The 21,469-nt window shown below is 36.2% G+C and overlaps 3 protein-coding genes across 10 annotated transcripts in view; all 3 read left to right on the forward strand.

Annotated features, from left to right (window-relative positions):
- Positions 1 to 6,220, forward strand: part of atp2b3a (ATPase plasma membrane Ca2+ transporting 3a) — a 40,754-nt gene extending 34,534 nt beyond the window's left edge. For 2 of the 6 annotated variants that reach the window (XM_055167468.2, XM_055167469.2), the window contains 2 exons: positions 236 to 322; positions 5,235 to 6,220. In XM_055167468.2, the coding sequence (XP_055023443.1) occupies positions 236 to 322; positions 5,235 to 5,651 (504 nt within the window). In that variant the 3' untranslated portion in view covers positions 5,652 to 6,220. Of the gene's footprint in view, positions 1 to 235; positions 390 to 5,234 lie in introns of all 6 variants that reach the window. The other 4 variants (XM_055167472.2, XM_055167473.2, XM_055167470.2 and 1 more) reach the window with 2 other exon arrangements.
- Positions 6,221 to 8,455: 2,235 nt separating this feature from the next.
- LOC129413712 (uncharacterized) lies at positions 8,456 to 11,557 on the forward strand. Its single transcript, XM_055167476.2, has 4 exons — positions 8,456 to 8,601; positions 8,793 to 9,408; positions 9,604 to 9,708; positions 10,743 to 11,557. The coding sequence occupies exons 2-4, from the start codon at positions 8,824 to 8,826 to the stop codon at positions 11,079 to 11,081; spliced, it is 1,029 nt and encodes a 342-aa protein (XP_055023451.2). The 5' UTR covers positions 8,456 to 8,601; positions 8,793 to 8,823; the 3' UTR covers positions 11,082 to 11,557.
- A 435-nt stretch (positions 11,558 to 11,992) lies between these two features.
- On the forward strand, positions 11,993 to 17,777 carry igf3 (insulin-like growth factor 3). Of its 3 annotated transcripts, none has more exons than XM_055169239.2 (5): positions 11,993 to 12,394; positions 12,623 to 12,819; positions 13,414 to 13,561; positions 14,145 to 14,305; positions 16,754 to 17,777. In XM_055169239.2, the coding sequence occupies exons 2-5, from the start codon at positions 12,754 to 12,756 to the stop codon at positions 16,994 to 16,996; spliced, it is 618 nt and encodes a 205-aa protein (XP_055025214.1). In that variant the 5' UTR covers positions 11,993 to 12,394; positions 12,623 to 12,753; the 3' UTR covers positions 16,997 to 17,777. The 3 variants fall into 3 exon arrangements, with proteins under 3 accessions (XP_055025214.1, XP_055025213.1, XP_073724162.1); XM_055169238.2 differs by having other exon boundaries at positions 12,627 to 12,819; XM_073868061.1 differs by lacking the exon at positions 11,993 to 12,394 and having other exon boundaries at positions 12,514 to 12,819.
- The last annotated feature ends 3,692 nt before the right edge of the window (positions 17,778 to 21,469 follow it).

The following is a 21,469-nucleotide window of genomic DNA, read 5'->3' on the forward strand; positions in this document are numbered from 1 at the left end:
TGTGTCTTTTAATGTAGCCTTCATATAACAAAAAATATTTTTATTTTTTATTATTAAATCAGCCCATGAGACCTCAACGTCTCCGCAGTTGAAGAAACACCCTGAAACATTAAATGGTTGCCCCGTACCCCTAAACATGTCCCAAATCACCCCATCCCTACCAGTGCTAAAGCGCAGCTCATTGGTGAAGCTCATTCGCCTGTCTGTATGATGTCCTTCTCTCTCTCTCCTGCAGATGGAGGTAGTGAGTACCTTCAAGAGAAGTGGTTCGTTTCAGGGCGCAGCGAGACGTCGCTCTTCGGTGCTCAGCCAACTCCATGACGTAACCAATAATTCTACTCCTTCTCACGTAGTTCTCTCCACTGCCAATGCATCTAATGCCCCCGGGAGTGAGTCTTTACGTTCCGTTAACGGCACCTCGTAGAGCCCGTGCACCCAGATGGCTCGCCTATACCCAAACACACATACACACGTGCATTGTTGCCTGCTTTCAAATGCGCCTGGTCTGCTGAATGTTGAGTCTGTGTGTGTGAGAGAGAGAAAGAGAGAGAGAGAGAGAGAGAGAGCAGATAACCATCTCAGCGTCTGCTTCATTTCTATACAGTACGTGTGCATTTCAGTTTTTGCTTATATGTTTGTGGCTTTCTTTCTTTCCTCTTTGCTACCTCATAAATGATTTCTTGGTCTTGTTGTTTATTCTGGCTTGGTGCTGCCTATGACGAGGTTTGCTTTCCTTTTCTCGAATCTCCCTTTGCTTGATCTGCCAATAATTCGCCTTCAAATTGATGTCGCCATTAAGGGCTACCAGAATTTTCAATTTAAAGAGCCAAACAAGAATTGAAACGCACAGGGAAAGTTAACTGGAACAAACTGACAACATGGGAACAACGTAAAGGTTTATTGTAGTGAATTTAAAGTTGTAAACCTGCGAGTATAAGCCCATTTTGGTTTCGACTGCCACTTTAATATTATGGATATTAGCATTCATAGTGCTAAAATTATTTTCAAGAATTAAAGTTAATATATATAGCATGTTTTTTGCTCTAACTTTATTTTGTGGGATTTCCTTTCTCTCTTTACAGGTGTCGTGTTTATTTCATCATCCGAATGTCTTAACTCTTGCTAATTTTAGTTGACCTTTCTTATCTTTTGCTGCTATGGTTTGACAAACAGCTGTAGTGCGGGGCATCGTCTTGAGATTCATTCACATGGAGAGTGATTTGTTTATTAGGATAATGCACCAAATTTAACATCAGTATTGCCCTCCAGGTGCCAGAAGTGATCTTTCTGTGGTCTAAAGAAACAGCTGCGTCTTAGCGTTTCCAAATCCCTTCAAAGAGACTACAGAGCATTAGCCCAGCTGGAAGCCTCCGGTGCCATCATCACTTCCTCTTTACTGTTAAAGGAATAGATCACCAAAAATTGAATGTCCTGTCATTGTGTACTCGCCCATGTGTCATCCCACACCTGTATTTCGGTTTTGCAAAATCTATACATGAAAATCAATATGCAAGCTCTTACATCACACACCCTCAGAAAAAAAGGTACAAAAGCTGTCAATGAGACGGTACCATTTTTAAAGGTAATATGTAGCGTTAAGCTACAGATATGAACCTTTGAGGTACTAATATGCACGCTTAAAGTACAAATGTGTACTTTTTGAAGGGGTACCATCCCAATGACAGCTTTTGTATTTGTATTCTAAGAGTGCATACGACACCTACACTCACCTAAAGGATTATTAGGAACGCCATACTTATACTCTGTTTGACCCCCTTTCGCCTTCAGAACTGCCTTAATTCTACTTCGCATTGATTCAACAAGGTGCTGAAAGCATTCTTTAGAAATGTTTGCCCATATTGATAGGATAGCATCTTGCAGTTGATGGAGGTTTGTTGGATGCACATCCAGGGCACGAAGCTCCCATTCCACCACATCCCAAAGATGCTCTATTGGGTTGAGATCTGGTGACTGTGGGGGCCATTTTAGTACAGTGAACTTGTCATGTTCAAGAAACCAATTTGAAATGATTCGAGCTTTGTGACATGGTGCATTATCCTGCTGGAAGTAGCCATGGGTACATGGTGGTCATAAAGGGATGGACATGGTCAGAAACAATGCTCAGGTAGGCCGTGGCATTTAAACGATGCCCAATTGGCACTAAGGGGCCTAAAGTGTGCCAAAACATTCCCCACACCATTACACCACCAGCCTGCACAGTGGTAACAAGGCATGATGGATCCATGTTCTCATTCTGTTTACACCAAATTTTGACTCTACCATCTGAATGTCTCAACAGAAATTGAGACTCATCAGACCAGGCAACATTTTTACAGTCTTCAACTGGTCAATTTTGGTGAGCTCGTGTAAATTGTAGCCACTTTTCCCTATTTGTAGTAGAGATGAGTGATACCCGGTGGGGTCTTTTGCTGTTGTAGCCCAACCGCCTCAAGGTTGTGCGTGTTGTGGCTTCACAAATGCTTTGCTGCATACCTCAGTTGTAAAGAGTGGTTATTTCAGTCAAAGTTGCTCTTCTATCAGCTTGAATCAGTTGGCCCATTCTCCTCTGACCTCTAGCATCAACAACGCATTTTCACCCACAGGACTGCCACATACTGGATGTTTTTTCCTTTTCACACCATTCTTTGTAAACCTTACAAATGGTTGTGCATGAAAATCCCAGCAACTGAGCAGATTGTGAAATACTCAGACCGGCCCGTCTGGCACCAACAACCAAGGACCACACCCCTAAATGCATTTAAGCGACTGCCATGTGATTGGTTGATTAGATAATTGCATTAATGAGAAATTGAACAGGTGTTCCTAATAATCCTTTAGGTGAGTGTATAGTGCAGGGTTAGACGTCAAGATCATTGGTTCTCGTATGTCATGTGACTAAACCTGACATCATCAATCTTAAATTAATGATTTGGGAAGGCGTTTGGTCTGTACATCTTACAATAAAACAAACAACTCATATGGTGCTATTGAAAAATAACAGAATGTTGGACTGGAATGACATGAGGGTGAGTAAATATTGACAAGATATTTATACTTGGATGAACTATTCTTTTAGCTGCCTTAATTTATTAAATATTTATAAAAAAAACTATGAAAGTATAAGTTTCCCTTCTTGTTTTTCTTAATAAAGGTTTTTAGTTTCTTGTCTTGTCCTGACTCGCATGTTTATTTCTTTTCTGTTTACTTGATTTTGTCCGTCTCTGTTTCCATTCGTCTTGTAGCATTTGTGCTACTGTATTTTATCAGATCAGGAAAATATCCAGCTAAATGTCCCACACATCAGTAAGGCTTATGGTTACAGTTTCACCAAATAATGTAGCGAGCGATACCTGTGATATTGCACAGGGAAGGAAGAGAGAGAGTTGCTTCTCAAAAGCTTCTTTTGTGCCACAACAAAAGAAGAGATTCTGACGGTGACTTTGTGCTGTAGGTTTAGACCTCCATCCATCTAACCTCCGTCTTCACCCCGCCTTTTTTCTTGCCTCATGAGGAGTTTCTAATGTGATGTGTTTGGAGCCGAGCCATTCAAACACCATCAATTTTCTGTTTTTCCATCCAGTGCCTGAATTATAAAAGACTGGCCAATTCTCATTTATACATCATTTGCAATGTTTTGTATTTATCTTTAATATTGCATTCTGGGCCTTATACTCGAATGTTTACAACATGTATTAAATTCAGCAGTGAGCACCATAAATGGCTCTTTTTTGGAAAAACAAAGCAACAAAAGTGCTTGAACTGTTGTGTCCATGTTGTGTCCAAGTCTGTCTTCCCTCTGCTTTGTGGTCATTTCTGGGCGTGGTTTGGCTATGCATGTAAAGTGCAAAGGGTAGAAAAAAACTCACTGTCCAATGAATGTGACGGTCCAGCATGCATGGTCACACACACACCAAGTTTCTTTTTTGGGAAGATGCATTTTCACCATGGCCACTGTTTTAATCACAACCCGATCAAGGATGCCAGAAACGGAATATGGACCGATTTGATCAACGTTTCTACAAATGCTTTTATTTTATTGAATGTACTTGCATGCCATGCATGAAGGGAAAGTGCAAAGTTGAATTATTGTGCATGGTTGCATGGGAGAAATATCCCATTTAATGTGTTCATACTTTTGAGGGCATTAAGAATTTTCCAAAAACGGATTAAGTTTAGAAATGTCCTCGTGTTAGAATGAGCTAAAGATACTTTAGGTTAAATAATTTTCTGAAAGTGGATTTTTCCTCTTTATATTGCTCATATAAATGTAACATAGTCACTGATGATGTCAGAAGAATAAATAATGCTTTCTGTCACTAATTCGATTTGTTTTTTTAAGACTGTTTAATCTGTATTCCAGAGTTTGTCAACACCAACCGTATGTGAATATGCATGTTTTTATTTCTTGGTCTGTATGTTTATGTGTCAGTGTAAACTTCACTAATATGTTTTAGTTTTCTGTGGTATGTTTACTGTGTGTACCGTGTACACTTGGTGTGTGTTTGTATCACATGGTGTTGTGCGCCTTCAAATCATCATTTTTTGGTGTTTATTGTTATCATTGTTTATGGTGTTTAATGTTGGTTGCATGTATTTATTTTTCTTTAAGTGATTCATGTATTTTAAACACCTGCTATTGAACTGGCAACAGTGAAAGTTGTAATTCCGTTATTGAAATTCACAGAGTCTTATTTTTTATGCACACCAATCATGCCTTTCTGCTCTTAAAAGCTAATGAGAGTTTTGCCTAACAGGTCTTATATATAAATAATCAGTGCAAATATCAATAAAGTGTGCATTGTAAATAATTCACTATATTCAATTAAAGGCAGACGGGGGCTAAGGCTGCTTTGACAGACCACATTCCAAAATTGTGGTTGTGTGGTGACGTTCCATTATATTGGAACGGTTTGTGTTTCGTCTTGTGCTAGTTTGACTGTATCATCTTCGGGTTTCTTGCCAATTTTGACTTGTAATTACAACTTGGATTTCAATAATTCCAACTTGGCATCATTCTATAGCGGTCTATAGAATGGCTGTGGAAGTTTTATTTAAAGGCCCACTGCACTCGAGGCCTTAATCGATGTGAACGTTCAGTTCTTTCTGGTCAGCCAGCTTGAAAGAGTGGAAGTGAATCAAAAGAGGGACTAAACATTTCTCCACCTCTTTGTTCCTTTTTGATCCCTCCATTTTCTTCCCTTTGACATCTCCTACCCTGCACCCTTGATGTATAGATCCGGGTGGTGAAAGCTTTCCGTAGTTCCCTCTACGATGGCATCGAGAGGCAGGACTCGCGCAACTCCATTCACGATTTCCAGGCGCACCCAGAATTCATCATCACGGACTCCGTCCACAACATCCCCCTGATCGACGAGACCGATGTGGACGACGCATCGGAGCGCTCCAATCATAACCACGTGCGCGTGGCCCTCCGTCATCCCTCTCCTAACTCGCAAGCTCAGACGCCTCAGAGACCACCACGATCCCGTTACCCGGCTCGCCCGCTGAGACAGCAGAGTTTGCCCGTCACACTCAACTGCAACAACAATGCCGCAGAAAGTCACGTCTATCTCAGCATAAACGACAACGGGGTGCCGTACGTTTCTCCTTGTCCTGCCAGTCCTCTGCATAGCTTGGAGACGTGCTTGTAAAGGTCAAAGTTCATAAAACTGGGACTGTGTACCGATTCATTGTACAGTAGTATGGACGAACAAGTGTGAGGACTGGCGGAGAAACGGTTAGGAGGTTTCTGTACCTAATCTTCGTTCCTGTATCTATCACAGATTCACAGCTTCAAAATATTTTGGTGGTTATTTTACAGTATCTTGTGTGACCCAAAGACAATCCCTCTCTGCATGAAAGAGACAGATCATGTTCTCATATGTTGCACTTGAAGAAATGTTGGATATACAGTAGGCGTGGACTCTTGACTAAAGATTTCAAAGACTTTAACCTTAATGAAAGTGTACAAATGAATAAGAAAAAAATGTTTATTTGGGGATATCTACATTCGCCTTTTAATTAACAACATTGTTCCAATTATTATAGTGGTTATATTTCTGCTAACATTACAATAATTAATATTACAATTAATATACACCAGTTATTATACTTCATGGTTTAGCTTTATATAACTATGTTTGTATGTATGACGTAAGTCTGTATGTATGTGTATTTGTTTGTTTGCTGTTGTTAAAATCCGTGTCTATGTTCTCATTGATTCCACGTGCCCCTTTCTCTGTTTTCTGTGTTAGAGTGTGATCTGTATGTCCAATTAAAAAAAAGAAATGAAGTTAAAAAACATATATCAGCAACATAAATAAAATAAAATAATCATTGGAGACAAAATCTTACAATACTGTCTGGAAATTATAGAGCAAATAGGCAATTTGCATATGTCTTTTTCTCACTCCACTAAAAGAGTAGTTATATTGTATGGTACTAAAACTATTTGTCAAACACATTTACTGGATAAAATATTGTTTAATGTTGTTTGTGCTTAATCACAAGCTGTCCCTTCTATCGTCCTTTCTTTGAAGCAGATGAGAAAATTAAGGAAATGGCGATTGTAAACTAATGATAAAACAATAGATTAGTCACGAGCTGCCACTGCACATTATGCAAAATCCACTTTTACAAGGCATTTGGACATAAATAAGATGTGTGAACACAACCCACCTACAATGAAAATATTCCACCCACTTCTTTTATAATCCCCGTTAAACTAGAGCAGTCTCATTATATATGCTGTTTTGACGTTATTAATGTGATGTCACACTAACAGGGCCCCACCTACGACAACTGACTGACTGGGTTATTTTCTCCAAACGTTTTCCTAAATATGTTTGTTAACTCCAGGCTGTATTCAGATCTATTTTAACTATAAGCAGTAGCTCATTTGGTTGATTCTCGTGAAACTAGACTTATGAGGTGTCATGAAACATTTTGAAAAAAAGTAAATGCAAAGTAAGAGTATCAGAATAAAAAGCAAACAGTTACAAACAAATAGTACTCTTCACGTACTATTTTGCACATGATTTCAAATGAGATCATACAAACCAATTTAGTTTTTTCCACATTTAAGGGGAAAATTTTCATTACCGCAACGTGTCCATGACTGGATTTGGTACTTTGACATGGAAATATTTATAATTAAAAAATCTAAAAAATGAAAAGCTTCAGTGCATGTTATACTATAAACATTTACAGTAAAGAAACATGTGGTATTTGGTAATCATTGGTAAATGTAGAGAAAATAATAAGGAATATAAATGTGTCCAAGACCAATTTTCTCATCCTCTGCAACAATTTTCAATCATTGTTTAAGCCCTCAATAAACTAAAATTTTCAACAACAACAAAAAAATTGTTGGAAGGGACATAATTGACTGTGACATTCAAGATGGCTACCAGGTAAGCAATTCTTATTTTTTCTCTCCCGATAAAAGTTTAAATTTTGTTTGTCATAGTAGACAACTTTTTAGTTCTCATTACCGAAACATGAGTTTGTAAATGCATATATTTCATGTAATATTATGTTGTGGTAATGATAATTTTTGATAATGATAATCTAAAAACTGTAAATAATTATATTTGTTTTAAATCCTGACCTTAAAATCCTGACCTTAAATTCAGACCTTAATCTTATATGTGCAAAAAAAAATGGCTTCAAGGGCTTGTTAAAAAATCTGATGCTGGACACCTTCTAAGTCTGGATTTCGTGAGAATCACCCATTTACATTAAAAGGTACACACATAAAAATTGCACTTTTTCCTGCCCAAATAGGGGCATTTTGTACATGTGACAAAAAATCGGTCGGGTATTTTGAGCTGAAACTTTACAAACACATTCTATGCACACCTGAGACTTATATTAAATCTTGTAAAAATGGGCATAATATTGGCCCTTTAACAATAAACATTTCTTTAGAGTTCTTTAAACATTTAGTATGACCAAGTTTTTGCATCTTGTGCTTTAATGGAGAAATATATATATATATATTATATAGGCAAGGAATGTGTGTATTAAGTCTGTTTTATTCATATGATTCCTTTTATACTTTGATGCAAAATGTTTTTTCATCAATATGTCTTTATTGCATTCATTTTTTCAGTGTCTGCACATTTTCAGTGCTGTCTATTGAAGCAAAAGACTAAATGACTCTCAAGTAGGGGAATTTTACATTATTGCACACAAACATTATCTCTAATGTAGACTTCAAAAAGCAGACAAACCCTGTTTAAACTACTGTAACATTTTCCATCCAATGTAAGTTAAGGGGAAAAAATCGTCCACATTTTTAGCTGTCACAGAATAAGAGGGACCTCTGCATAAGTTATGTAAATAAAAGTAAGTAAAACTCGATAGTACTTTTATTTCTTTCAACGACCGTTTCTTTATAGTTTTCTGCGTTCATAGAAGTATTTATAAAATATTGAGTATAACCATTGTACTTTTAATTTCAATTTTAGACTTTCATTTTCATGGACTTTTATTTTGACATCGTACCGGTTTTCAGGAAGTACGCGCTTGAAGTAACTGCTGTAAATATTAATGTTTTTTAGAGACATGAATCAACTGTAAGATACTTTTGACTCTCAGGTGAATAATTTCAAGCACATGACCACACTTGTATTTTATTTTATTTATGTTTCGAGTTGTTACCGTTAGCTGCGTGACGTTGACGTTCTTTCGAAACAGAAAGTTACCAATCTAAGCCGTATATTAACTTGCTGCAGTTCTTTGATTGTACCGATGTAACAAGTTAAGCATACACGTTTGTAATCCTACAGGTTTAAACCCTCTGCCGGTGACTCAAACAATATGGTGGAAAATATGGAGAACATTGAGGTTTACATCCCCAAGGGGGCGTGTGTCAAAATCATCCCATTTAAATCCCTATCCACCTCGATGGCCAGGAAGATCAGTGTCCATCTACCTCAGAAACGATCTGAAACGTCCGAGAAACAGCCTGTGACGTACATCTCTCCGGTGGAGCTGCGGGAAAAAGCTGCCAGTAGTGAAATGGTTGCACTGGACCAGAGGTCATCAATGACCAAAATCACACCAGGCCAGTGTTGGTTACCTGTTGTGAGTTCCAGTGTCGAGGCATATAAGGTTTTAAAAAGCATTTTAACAGCACATAAGCCTCGGATACAGTTATCAGGGCCGGAGACTGAAGCTGACAGCAGGCCATCTTCTTTGCAAAAGAATTCATTCATTGTATTTAACAATCAGATCTTCCTTTTTGTAAAGAAGTCACGTGGCAAGCCAGTGAGATCTCAAAACTCTCTGCCATCTCAAAGTGCATCTACTGTTTCTACAAGCCAACAAAACCAGCAAAATTCACCACCTAGCTGTCAGACACAGTCGATAGAAGACAGTTTGCCAAGACCACAACAAAGATTGGTAAGAGATTATGACTTCATCATTTTATTAGGCAGTTGTTTTTATATCATCAAATTTGTTTCCAGATCAGGTTGGTTTCATCCCTAACAACTACTTTACAATTTGACCTCATTGGTTATTTGCATTTATCAATGAAAATTCAGGTCATTTGCTGGTGTTTACTGGATGTCTGATAGTTGCATCTTTTTTTTCCAGGATTTGTCTGTAACCAGAGAGTCTGGCATCAATGCGCAAACAAAATCATCTTTGTTGCAGAAAGACACGGCTGAGCAGCGTTTTACAAGTAGTGAATGCCAAAAGGTCAGAATCAAGACCCAGTCTGTAAAACCTTTTATTTTGTGATTTAACGTTTTCTTCATGAAATCATCCTACATAATGTAAACAACACTGTGTGAAAATATAACCTTGATATCTTTAATATTGACTTAGTGAGGTCATGTAAAAATTGATATCAGTGTAAAATCAAACTTTGATGCTCCTAAACTCATTATTAGATCATGCAGGGTTCCCACGGGTCAGTGAAATTCTTGAAAGTTTGTGAATCTGGGGGTGGTTCAAGCCAAGGCCCTGGAAAGTTTTGAAAATATACATACATAGATTCAAGCACTTTCCATGACCTGTATCTATTTTATGCAAGAAGTTTTCTGGAAAAAAAATCCATATTATTCCCTGTGTAGTGTAGGATAATATCATAAAATTTTGAGCGTTTTAAGCACACGTGCTAAACTGTTTGCTTTAAATGCTTATATCTTCTGTATGCGAATGTTGATTCATACCAAAATGCCTTTTTGCATAATTGTGTTTGACACATGAAAACTTCTCGGGTTATGTATGTAACTGTTGTTCCCTGAGAAGGGAACGAGACGCTGCGTCTCCCTTGCCATACTTCCTGCTTCTCTGTAACGCCATATTTGGCAATATTTCAGATAGCGATATACTTCCTGGCTCCTGCGTCACCCTGTCTTTGTCGTCAAGCCTCACCATTGGTTCAATTTGATATACACATTCAGAGGCACTTACCCCTGGAGGCGTCCCCAAAGTGTCATTGCAGTGATGCAGCGCGAGTTCCCTCGAAAAACTAACAATGTATCTTAAAAGGTAACACGATGTAAACTTTCTCTCACTTGAAATGTGCCCCAACATTAGTCCTTGAATTTGAGAGTGTTGGACCTGGAAAGTCCTTGAAAGGTCCTTGAATCTGAAGTTGATCAAGGTGTGGGAACCCTGATTATGAGACTTCAGCCTGGATTACACAGGAAGTGTCATTTGTTTAAATAAAATAAATAATAATCTTTGTATTATATACTGACCATAAGTTTTGCATGTGAATACAGGCTAGTGGGACCACCTCAGGTTCAGCCAACAGCCCACCCAAATCTCCTGAAGATCCAGAGCTCATTCAGAAGGATTTGCAAACATCAAATTCTGAGCCCCACCAGTCTCAAAGTACAACCCTCGCATCATCTGAAGTGTCAGAAGAGCCCAAAACAGCAGGTGGAAGTGGAGAGACAGATGAACATTTAGAGACCGCAGGGTTTCTCCCCAAGGTTGAAAGCTGCCTTACGTTTGACTTCCAGCTGCTGGCTAAAGAGGAGAAAATCAGCAACCTACGAGCTCGACTGAGACAGAAAGAAGCTGCGCTCAGCGTCTTAAATTCGAGAGATCCGGTTTAGATGATATGATGGAGGGCTGAGCTAAAGAAGTCTATTTAGGATACTGTTACAGTTATATAAAGGTTCCTCATGTTTTGTTTAATTTAACGAGATTTTATAGTTGCTTTATCTTTCGTTTGTTAATCTGTTAGGTTAACCTGCACAGACACATGCAAACAACAACATCCTCGTGTAATTTGAATAATAATACCGGAGAACTGATGTCATACCTATGGTAATGATTTTAATGAGCTGTCCACCACCTGCCAATAGCATAAGTGCACAAAAACGTTTGCATATCAATGCCAGACACATTTACAAACATATGTGGTTGAATATATTTGATTATGTGCTAATAGCAATGTTGGCAGCACACAAGTCACAACAAGACTGGGCAAAAGCTATTTAGGTCAACTTTAACTGGATTTTTCATCTGTATGCATCTCTCTCAATGAAATCAAACGGTACTCGGTTCAAATAAAAAGCCATATAAATCATTTATTTGCTTGATTCTGTTTCTTATCCATCTAAAAAATTTAATAATTCAAACTGAAACCAAATTTTCAAGACCCCTGCTCTGTCAGGGCCCAGATTATTTTGTGGTAGTGACTGATTGAATGCACTGCAAAAAAATGATTTTAAAGAAAAAATGTTCTAAGTATTTTTGTCTTGTTTTCAGTAAAATATCTAAAAATTCTTAAATTAAGATGCTTTTTCTTGATGAGTAAAACGACCCAAGAAATAAGTCTAGTTTTTAGACCAAAAATATCAAATTTAAGTAATTTTTGCATAAAACAAGCAAAAAAATCTGCCAATGGGGTATGCAATTTTTTCTTGAATTTAGTGTTTAAGAAAAAAGTTAAAGAGTTCAAGAAAAAGCATCTTAATTTAAGAATTTTTAAGAAAATATTTTTTCTTGAAAATCATTTTTACAGTGTGTACATCATATCCTAATCCCAATTTTTATAGCCCTTTTTTATAGCTGATTTTTGTACATTGTGTAAGTGTCTCAAGTTTTAATGTACGCAGACATGATTTTGTCTGTTATCGTAACATTTTGTCTTTATTTTATCTCCCAGCCTTTTCTGATTTCTTTAAGGGATGAAGAATCTCATTGGCTCTTCATCGTTGTTTGTTTTTCTATTTCGCCCCTCTTAACTCATTTATCATTTCATTCGAAAGCCTACACGCTTTAAAATCACCCAGACCGACTTTTCACTGAGATACACTTGTGATAAAAGCTTGCTCGGCTGTCGTCACTCCTTAGCGGGACTTCAATGTCATCCTGCAGGGAACCATAAAACCGACCTCATGAGATAATAATGAACATTTATGTAAGTGATCTGATCTCTGTACACTTCTGGATATTTGTATATAATATAAGCATTACTGAATATATATATATATATATATATATATATATGATGTCACATAATTCAGTAATATATTTATATATATATATATACACACACATCTCAATATCGCCTTAATGCGTCAGTTTTTGTTTGTTTGTTTTTAATCGCTCATTTTTATGACTTTTTCTGTGATGTCTGTGAATGGAGGAAGGTACAGTAAGATGTGGGCCGGGTGTACACCGCTGGCCCTCCCCCCTGGGCTCTTATAAGACCACACTTACTGATGTAAGAACCACAGCAGAGACACCAAACCTGTGGAGGGGGGGCGAAAAATAGACATGCCATCCAACACAATGCCTTCTCACACCAGACACCTACAGACAGCCAGAGGATTCATGTTGAAGGTAAGTGCATGGGCTTACTTATCAAAAAATATATGTATATATTGGGAAGTGATGCATGATGGGATGCACCCATATTATAAGTAAAGGGCAAAGGCCAATTCTTGCAGTTTTTTCTCTGTGCACCCTTGCAAGTTAAAGGGGTAAAAACTACTCCACTGATGGCTCCTTATACAGTAAAGTTGTTAAAAATAACTTTCAATTTCGTAACCAAATAACTGGTTTGTAAGGATGAGTCAAACAATCCTTTTCTGACTAACAATTACTGCCTCCAATGCAGGTTTGCATGTTTATAAGCTATTATGATATTATGTGGGCTGTTGTTTGCTTAAGAAATACAGCTCTGCAATGCACAACCCAAATATCCAGTGGTTCAAACGGTTCATTTATTTTTTACAATTTCTGCCGAGTCAACTGCTTTTACGTTTCCGAAGGTCTTTAACTAACGTCATTCAGTGGAGTTTGTCAAACAAGTCTGAGTTCTTCACACATGCTGTCAAATCTGTGTTTGGGGAAACAAATGTATTCGGGGTGATTTGGCAAAGAAGCGTTTGTGATAAGATGCAGGTGGCTCAGAGTTTGTATCTGGTGAAACAGGTGTCCAGCTGGAGAAGTGCCTGTATTCTGTACTCCCTGCTCTGCATACTGGCTCTGCAAGAAGGCACGGAGGGTGCCAAAGCACGCTGTGGACGAGAGCTGGTCGCTGACCTGGAGTTTGTGTGTGGAGACCGTGGATTTTACAGAGGTGAGATTGCAGAAATAAATGTGTGCATGCTTATTGTTGGCTGCCATTTTTGTACTCATATGTGTACTGCCGGACTGGGGTCACCGTGATAGTCTTCAAATCTGTAATCTTAACCTTAGCACTGAATCATATTCATAACACGCTGTGTATCAGTGTATTAAAAGTGGCCTTGCCCAGCTAAGATACCCACACGGTATTATCATGTCACACTGTTATCACTTCTGTGTTGATTTCAATCTGTGAAATAAACCAATAGGAAACCGTAACGGGTTGCTGTTGTGGGCGGTCTAAAGTTATATATCTCTTTTGATAATAAAGACTTAATATATAACAAAACAAGTGAATGTTTCAACATGTACTCTTTTGGTAAAACTGATTTGCGGTTGTTGACGTCAACCTTTTCATTTCTGCTAACCGGGCCTTTTCACATTGTTCCATATCCAAGGCCACTCTCACTCTTTTCTCATTTCTCTTTCTTTCACTCCTTTCTCTAAAGGAACATTTTGACATGGCCTCCAAAAAAATTTGTCTCTTTTTCACATGCAAAAAAGTGAAAAACTAAAAAAAGTGTTTTTTTTGTTAGGCAAACCTGGAATACCCCGTGCCAGCGGTCCCCGCTCTCGTGGGAGAGGCATCGTAGAGCAGTGCTGCGTACGAGGATGTGACCTCCAGCATTTGGAGTCATACTGTGCCAAACCCAAAAGAGTGCGCCGTCATGACCCTGCGCTTCTTCAGGAGACTGTGGTGAGACTTTAACTATGTAGACAGAGTCATTTATGCATTTGGCAGATGCTTTTATACAAAATTACTTACTGTGCATTTAGTGTATACATGTTTTATCACTCTCTGTGTTCCCTGGGAATAAAACCCATGAGTTGAGTTACGGTACATTCAATTGATTTCACACTGGTAAAGCTTACAGTCTCAGAAAAAGATGGTACAAAAGTTGTCACTGGGGAAGTACTTTTTCAAAAAGTAGATTGGTAAACATTGGTATCCCAGGGATAACCTTTGTACCTATTTTCTGAGAGTGTAAGGTTAAGCTGCAATAAAGAATGACCAAAATAAATATAATTTTCCCTTTACACTGCAAAAAATGATTTTCATGAAAAAATTATTTTTGTCTTGTTTTCAGTAAAAATATCTAAAAATTCTTAAATTAAGATGCTTTTTCTTGATGAGCAAAACGACCAAAAAATAAGTCTAATTTTTAGACCAAAATATCAAATTTAAGTGATTTTGTGCATAAAACAAGCAAAAAAAAATCTGCCAATGGGGTAAGCAAAAAAATCTTGAACATTTTTCTTAAACACTAAATTAAAGAAAAATTCAATAAATTTTTAAAAATCTACCCCACTGGCAGATTTTTTGCTTGTTTTATGCACAAAATCTCTTAAATTTGATATTTTTGGTCTAAAAACTAGACTTATTTTCTTCTTAATTTTATTTTCTTCTTAAACATCTTAATTTAAATTTTTTTTAGATATTTTTACTGAAAACAACAAAAATACTATGAATTTTTCTTGAAAATAATTTTTTGCAGTGTAATTGGTCGGAAAAACAAATAGTCCCACCCCAAACTCACAGCATTGTGATTGTAGTTACATACAGCATGTAAAGATGCTCAAACAGAGCAAGAATTTTTTTTTACATTAAATCTATGTTAAATAATGTTAAAGGAAAACACCACCGTTTTTCAATATTTTACTATGTTCTTACCTCAACTTAAATAAATTAATACATTGCTATCTTTTTTCAATGTGTGCATTTTTAATCTTTGTACAGCGCTTCGTGAATGTGTTAGCATTTAGCCTAGCCCCATTCATTCCTATGGCTCCAAACAAAAGTTTTATTTTGTGCCACCATACTTACACCACAAAAAATAAATTATTTTCAAGAAAACATTTTCTTAGTATTTTTGTCTTGTTTTCAGTAAAAATATCTAAAAATTCCTAAATTAAGATGCTTTTTCTTGATAAGCAAATTGACCCAAGAAAATAAGTCTAGTTTTTAGACCAAAAATATCAAGTGATTTTGTGCATAAAACAAAAAAAAAATCAATGGGTAAGCAAAAAAATCTTGAACATTTTTCTTAAACACTAAATTAAAGAAAAATTCAATAATGTTTTTTTGCTTGTTTTATGCACATTATTGCTTACATTTGATATTGTTGGTCTAAAAACTAGACTTATTTTCTTGGGTCGTTTTGCTCATCAAGAAAAAACATCTTAATTTAAGAATTTTTAGATATTTTTACTCAAAATTACAAAAATACAAATAATTTTTTTTCTTGAAAATCATTTTTTGCAGTGTAATTGGTCGGAAAAACAGATAGTTCTACCCCAAACTCACATCATTGTCATTGTGATTACATACAGTATGTAAAGATGCTTAAACAGAGCAATAATTTTTTTTTTTTTTACATTAAATCATAATGTTATAGGAAAACACCAATGTTTTTCAATAATTTACTATGTTCTTACCTCAACTTAGATGAATTAATACATACCTATCTTTCTTCAATGCATGCACTTTTAATCTTTGTAAAGCGCTTTGTGAATATGTTAGCATTTAGCCTAGCCCCATTCATTCCTATGGCTCCAAACAAAAGTTTTATTTTGTGCTACCATACTTACTCGTGTAACTACTCATGTAACAGTCTTTAAATAGGGCTTCTAAATTCATCCCTGTTTGGAGCCATAGGAATGAATGGGGCTAGGCTAAATGCTAACACATTCACGAAACGCTATGCAAAGATTAAGTGCACCCATTGAAAAAAGATAGGTATGTATTAATTTAATCTAAGTTGAGGTTAAAACATAGGAAAATATTGAAAACGATGGTAAACATTCTGTGAATATCTTGATATCTTTAATATTGATGGAGTAAGATCATGTCAAAGATTTAAATCAATGATTAAAAACAAACTCTTTATCTTATAATTAGATTATTTAACCTGGATTTCACAGGCAGGGTCTCATTTTGTATAGCCCCACAGAGCCATGATGTTTACACTATTTGAAGGCATCATCCTTCAAATAGCGTTTTTATAGCTGTCTCTGAATGTTAAACACAGATAACTACTTGGAGGCCTCAATAGCTATTTAAATAGATAACATTAGTAGCTAAAACTTGTCTACATTAAACAATGTGGCATCAAAATGACAAATTATCAAATTCTGTATGTTGCAGGAAGAGCAATTCTGGCGGGTGTTTCAAAGACGACACCAACAGCTTGCTGAGATAAACAGGGATGGGGAAGCCACATCTGAAAGACTCAGAGAGCGAGCGCTCTACCAAAGAAACTTCAGTGGTCCAGTTTTACTAAATTCAGACACCAAGACACCCAACCGACCACCTTCTGCTCGCCACCATCTTTCCACTGACCGAATGACATCCATAGTTACGTTTATCCCCCAGATTGGAGAGTCATAGCTCTCTTTGGATCTGCGTGGACTTGACATCTAACTACAAATGACTTTACTGTCCTTGCAGAACTATGAACTGGTTTGAAAGTTGACAAGATGAAAGAAACCTGCTGTATTACAACCGATGGAAGAACAATAATGCAAGTACAGAGTAAAGCATTGCAAGTACATTGACTGAAATGCACTTGTGCAATATAGTCTGACTGGCTACAAAGGTTGTATTAGTTGCCATATTGAATGCAATGTAAATTGTGTTTCCAATTTCCAAAGACTTTTGTTCTTGAATGTACACTATTTGAATCTACACTTATAAACCCGACCCAGATAGCAGATGACACCGGGCCGGATGCGCACCGGAGTTGCTGACTTCGGCGCAGATCCGGCCTAGAGCCATCTGTTGTCTGGGGAAAGACTGAAAATATGGGATCACTGAAGGCTAAGTTATTTTCTATGTTATGTGTTTAAATGTGTTTTGTAAAATGTATATTACTAAAAATATTTTCTTACTTTTTTGACTTTTGGGTTTAATTTATATTCAGGTTTTATATATGATTATATAGTTTGAGCTTTCTGATGCTTGCATTGGAAATACATGCAGCTTTATTTTTACCAATGCCATGCATTTGCATTTTCACCAAATTTGCTTTAATTTTATAAGACACTCTAGGCAAGTGAGATATTTTAGATATAGCAAGAAATTTGCATGTTTCTGAGAAGCTCTGATAGTTGCAATGACCTCTAAAGAAAAAATACTAGCGTGTTTACAATGAATAAATAATATCACTACAGCCTTGGTGTGTTATCGCTGTCTAAACATCGAATCATTTTCTTTTTGGTATGTAGTGCATAGGTGAGGATTGATGTTATGACTTGGGTTTTCTTCAGTTATTGCCTTTACTGAGAACACAAATCTGAAACATTTTCTGCATTGCTGAACATCAGAGAAGTGAAAGTTTAAATACCACAGATTTTCTAGTTTTACTAGAGGACATAGAGGGGCATTGGTAAAATTTTTTACATTTTATTTATAACAAACTGGTGCAGATATAATGTACCTGGCATCTTTTGGTTTAACAAATGTGTGAAAAGTACCAAGATACTCAAAGAAAAAATATTTTCATTAGGAAAGAGTATCATAAAATTGAGCTTATGTCTAATAGTTAATACTGTATGTTTATGAGATTTTGAGGGTGCAATTTGTTAGAGTAACAGGATTTTTTTGATATATTTAGACTCATTCAGTCACAAACTCCGTAAAACCTTTAGTTTTCCAATCTTAGCAGATCTTAAAGGGATAGTTCACCTTAAAATGAAATTCTGTCATCATTTACTCATCCTCATGTTGTTCTAACCTCTTGAAACTTTGCACACGCGTCAGAAGTGACGAAAATTTACATGTGGTATAGGCATCAGAAGTACGCGTGCAGAAATGACTCAATAGCGCCACTTGAAAAATTTCATGAGAACAGCCCTCCCACTATGAAAAACATACAGATATGAAATTTGGAAGGGTCATCTATCATCTCAAGACCTACAAAAAGTCCCTTGGAACCAAACTCTAAACCCCACAGGAAATCAGCTATTTTCGCTGTGATTTCTGTGCAAATTTTGGCATTTCCAGACTTCGTACAAAACTCCTACTTGAGATTTAATCAGATCATCATCATATTTGGTCCGTCTCATCTAAAGGCCTTTGCGATGTTAAATTGCAGAGATCTTGACCTTTCTGGAGGGTGTGTCCGTTAGTGATGGGAGAAACGAAGCTTTTTGAAGCTTCGAATCAATTGAACCAATTGCTTCGAAAATTGATTCAGTTTTTCGAAGCAGTTCGAAACACTACACACGCTGGCAAACCCCTGCTGGTCAAAATAGTGTAAAGCAGATATGGCCAAACATTTTACACCTTTTTTCTACAAAATATTAGCAAGATTTTTATTAAAATATGTTAAAAAAATTATTTAACTTAATTAAGACATAGTTAAAAGTGTATTATGTGTTTTAAGTTTTATTTAGGGCAAACAAATCATTAAAACTAACACTCCTTTTAATATGCACATTTTTGTAATTTTAAATCTGTCTATAAACAATAAATAGACAAAATGGCAGTGTTATTAGTCAGAAGGATAAATGTTTTATGAACTTTTATAATAAAACTGACCCGAGTTCACCGAAACATATTAGACACTGGTCATGTGATCAACTCCCCCTAGTGGTGAACCATCGGATTTTCGAAACGTTTCGAAACAGTTATGACGTAATGAAGCCTCGTTTGCTAAAATCACGTGACTTGGGCCAGTTTGAAACACGCTCCGAACCACTGATTCGAAACAAAAGATTCGTAAATGTTTCGAAGCCTCATGAAGCAGTGCTTCGAAAACGACCATCACTAGTGTCCGTGGCAGCCTTACAAATTTAGGCGTTTTCGCCATGAAACAGGAAGTTGTTCTAACTCAGGCTTACAATGTACAATCTGCCCCATGCTTCACATGTTCGATAAGAGTCCTGACCTCAACACATCAACATGACAATTTTCAGTTATAGTCATATCGCCACCTAGTGGCAGCAGGACATTTACTGCTCGTAGAGATTTAATCAGATCATCATAATATTTGGTCAGACTGATCTTAAGCCCTTTGCAATGATAAATTGCGAAGATCTTGACTTTTCGTTGAAGGTGGTGTCCGTGGCGGCCTGGCAAATTTAATGTTTCGTTATGTTTATTTAAAGCGTTGGTCCATAAAAGTTGTACAGTTGATGTGCAGAAAAGGCATGTGTAGGTAAGAAACATCAAGATAAGTAAATAAGGAAAAAAAAAATCTTTATTATTTCTACCATGGAGCAATTTCAGCATTATGGATGTGACATTTGAAGTCATGAAATATACATTCTCAAAGAATGAATTCTAATATATTGAACCATCCGTTTATACCCTTGTTGATTATGGAGGACCACAAGAGTCATGCAAAATGTAATAAAGAACTTCAATATTTAATAACTACCTGGACAATAAAAATAGCAATTAATACATTTGTTTAACAATTCATTAATTAATCTATAAATAAATAGACAAAGTTTCAAAAAAATCATTATGTAACATTTTATTAGGCAATAAAAAGTGAGATTATAAAAATTATGTAGAAATGAAATATTAATCCATTAATAAATAGTTCAAATTAATATAACAATTTACAAAAACAACATAAAACACTCAATAAGTTCATCATTTTAAATTGCATTCATAAATTCTTAATTAAATAATGGAATTTCAAATTGAAACAAATTGAACTACAAATACAGGTTTAAATTAGGCATTTAAAAGGGCATTTCCGTTTAAAATTTCTGTTTTCATTTTCCCGATGGTTCTCCTTATTCTTTTTGCTATTCGATTTGCTTTTCGTTTCTCTATTTAGCTTTTCCGTGACCCTTTGGGTCCTTGCAAATGGTCAAATAAGAAATACAAATTAGCTATGGCCAGGTGGATGTAACAAGCTTGCTGATTGGCTCTGATTGTACGTCATGCGCAGATTTATAGATCTTGGATGAGGACCCAAAGAGTCACGGAAAAGCTAAATAGAGAGGCTAAAACGAAAAGCAAATCGAATAGCGACAAGAATAAGGAGAACCATCGGAAAAATGAAAACAGAAATGTTAAACGGAAATGCCCTTTTAAATGCCTAATTTAAACCTATATTTGTAGTTCAATTTATAAATCCAGTTATTTATTTATCTTTTTAAATCGCTTTTTGAAATACATTTTGAAATTCCATTATTTAATTAAGAATTTATAAATGCAATTTAAAATGATGAACTTATTGAGTGTTTTATGATGTTTTTGTAAATTGTTATATTAATATGAACTATTTGTTAATGGATTAATATTTCATTTCTACATTATTTTTATAATCTCACTTTTTATTGCCTAATAAAATGTTACATAATGATTTTTTTGGTAACTTTGTCTATTTATTTATAGATTAATTCATGAATTTTTAAACACATGTATTAATTGCTATTTTTACTGTCCAGGTAGTTATTAAATATTGAAGTTCTTTATTACATTTTGCATGACTCTTGTGGTCCTCCATAGGTTGATAGAGTCCCAATATCAAAAATATATAAGTCTACACTCATGTTTTCAGTTTTAAATGAGGGAAACGTGCATGCGTTATGGATGTGTCAAAAAGGACACAAGTTTTGGGAGACTTTGTAGGAAAAACAAAAAACCAAAAGCAACAATAATCAACAAATGGAGAAGGGACGTCTCTTCAAAGAACAAATAATATTTCTTTTATTTTAATTTTGTATGTGCCTTTTTTGAGGAAGAAACACCATATTGTGATATTTCTCTGTTATGGACGTGACAATTCTGAAATTTGCAAGCACACAGGGGCGGATCTACCGGGGTGGCACGGGGTGGCAGTTGCCACCCTAAATAAAAGCATTGCCACCCCATATGCCACCCCAGCGCTGGTATCCTAAT

The sequence above is a fragment of the Misgurnus anguillicaudatus genome, chromosome 5 (genome assembly GCF_027580225.2).
Source record: "Misgurnus anguillicaudatus chromosome 5, ASM2758022v2, whole genome shotgun sequence".
Classification (NCBI taxonomy): domain Eukaryota; kingdom Metazoa; phylum Chordata; class Actinopteri; order Cypriniformes; family Cobitidae; genus Misgurnus; species Misgurnus anguillicaudatus.

Bases quoted from the DNA above. Each gene is read 5' to 3' on its own strand.
- igf3 (XM_055169239.2), top strand. From the start codon at position 12,754: ATGCCATCCAACACAATGCCTTCTCACACCAGACACCTACAGACAGCC. The intron at 12,820-13,413 runs GTAAGTGCATGG...CTGGTGAAACAG, and splicing joins CCAGAGGATTCATGTTGAAG to GTGTCCAGCTGGAGAAGTGC. The intron at 14,306-16,753 runs GTGAGACTTTAA...TGTATGTTGCAG, and splicing joins CGCTTCTTCAGGAGACTGTG to GAAGAGCAATTCTGGCGGGT.
- LOC129413712 (XM_055167476.2), top strand. From the start codon at position 8,824: ATGGTGGAAAATATGGAGAACATTGAGGTTTACATCCCCAAGGGGGCG. The intron at 9,409-9,603 runs GTAAGAGATTAT...TTTTTTTTCCAG, and splicing joins CAAGACCACAACAAAGATTG to GATTTGTCTGTAACCAGAGA. The intron at 9,709-10,742 runs GTCAGAATCAAG...ATGTGAATACAG, and splicing joins CAAGTAGTGAATGCCAAAAG to GCTAGTGGGACCACCTCAGG.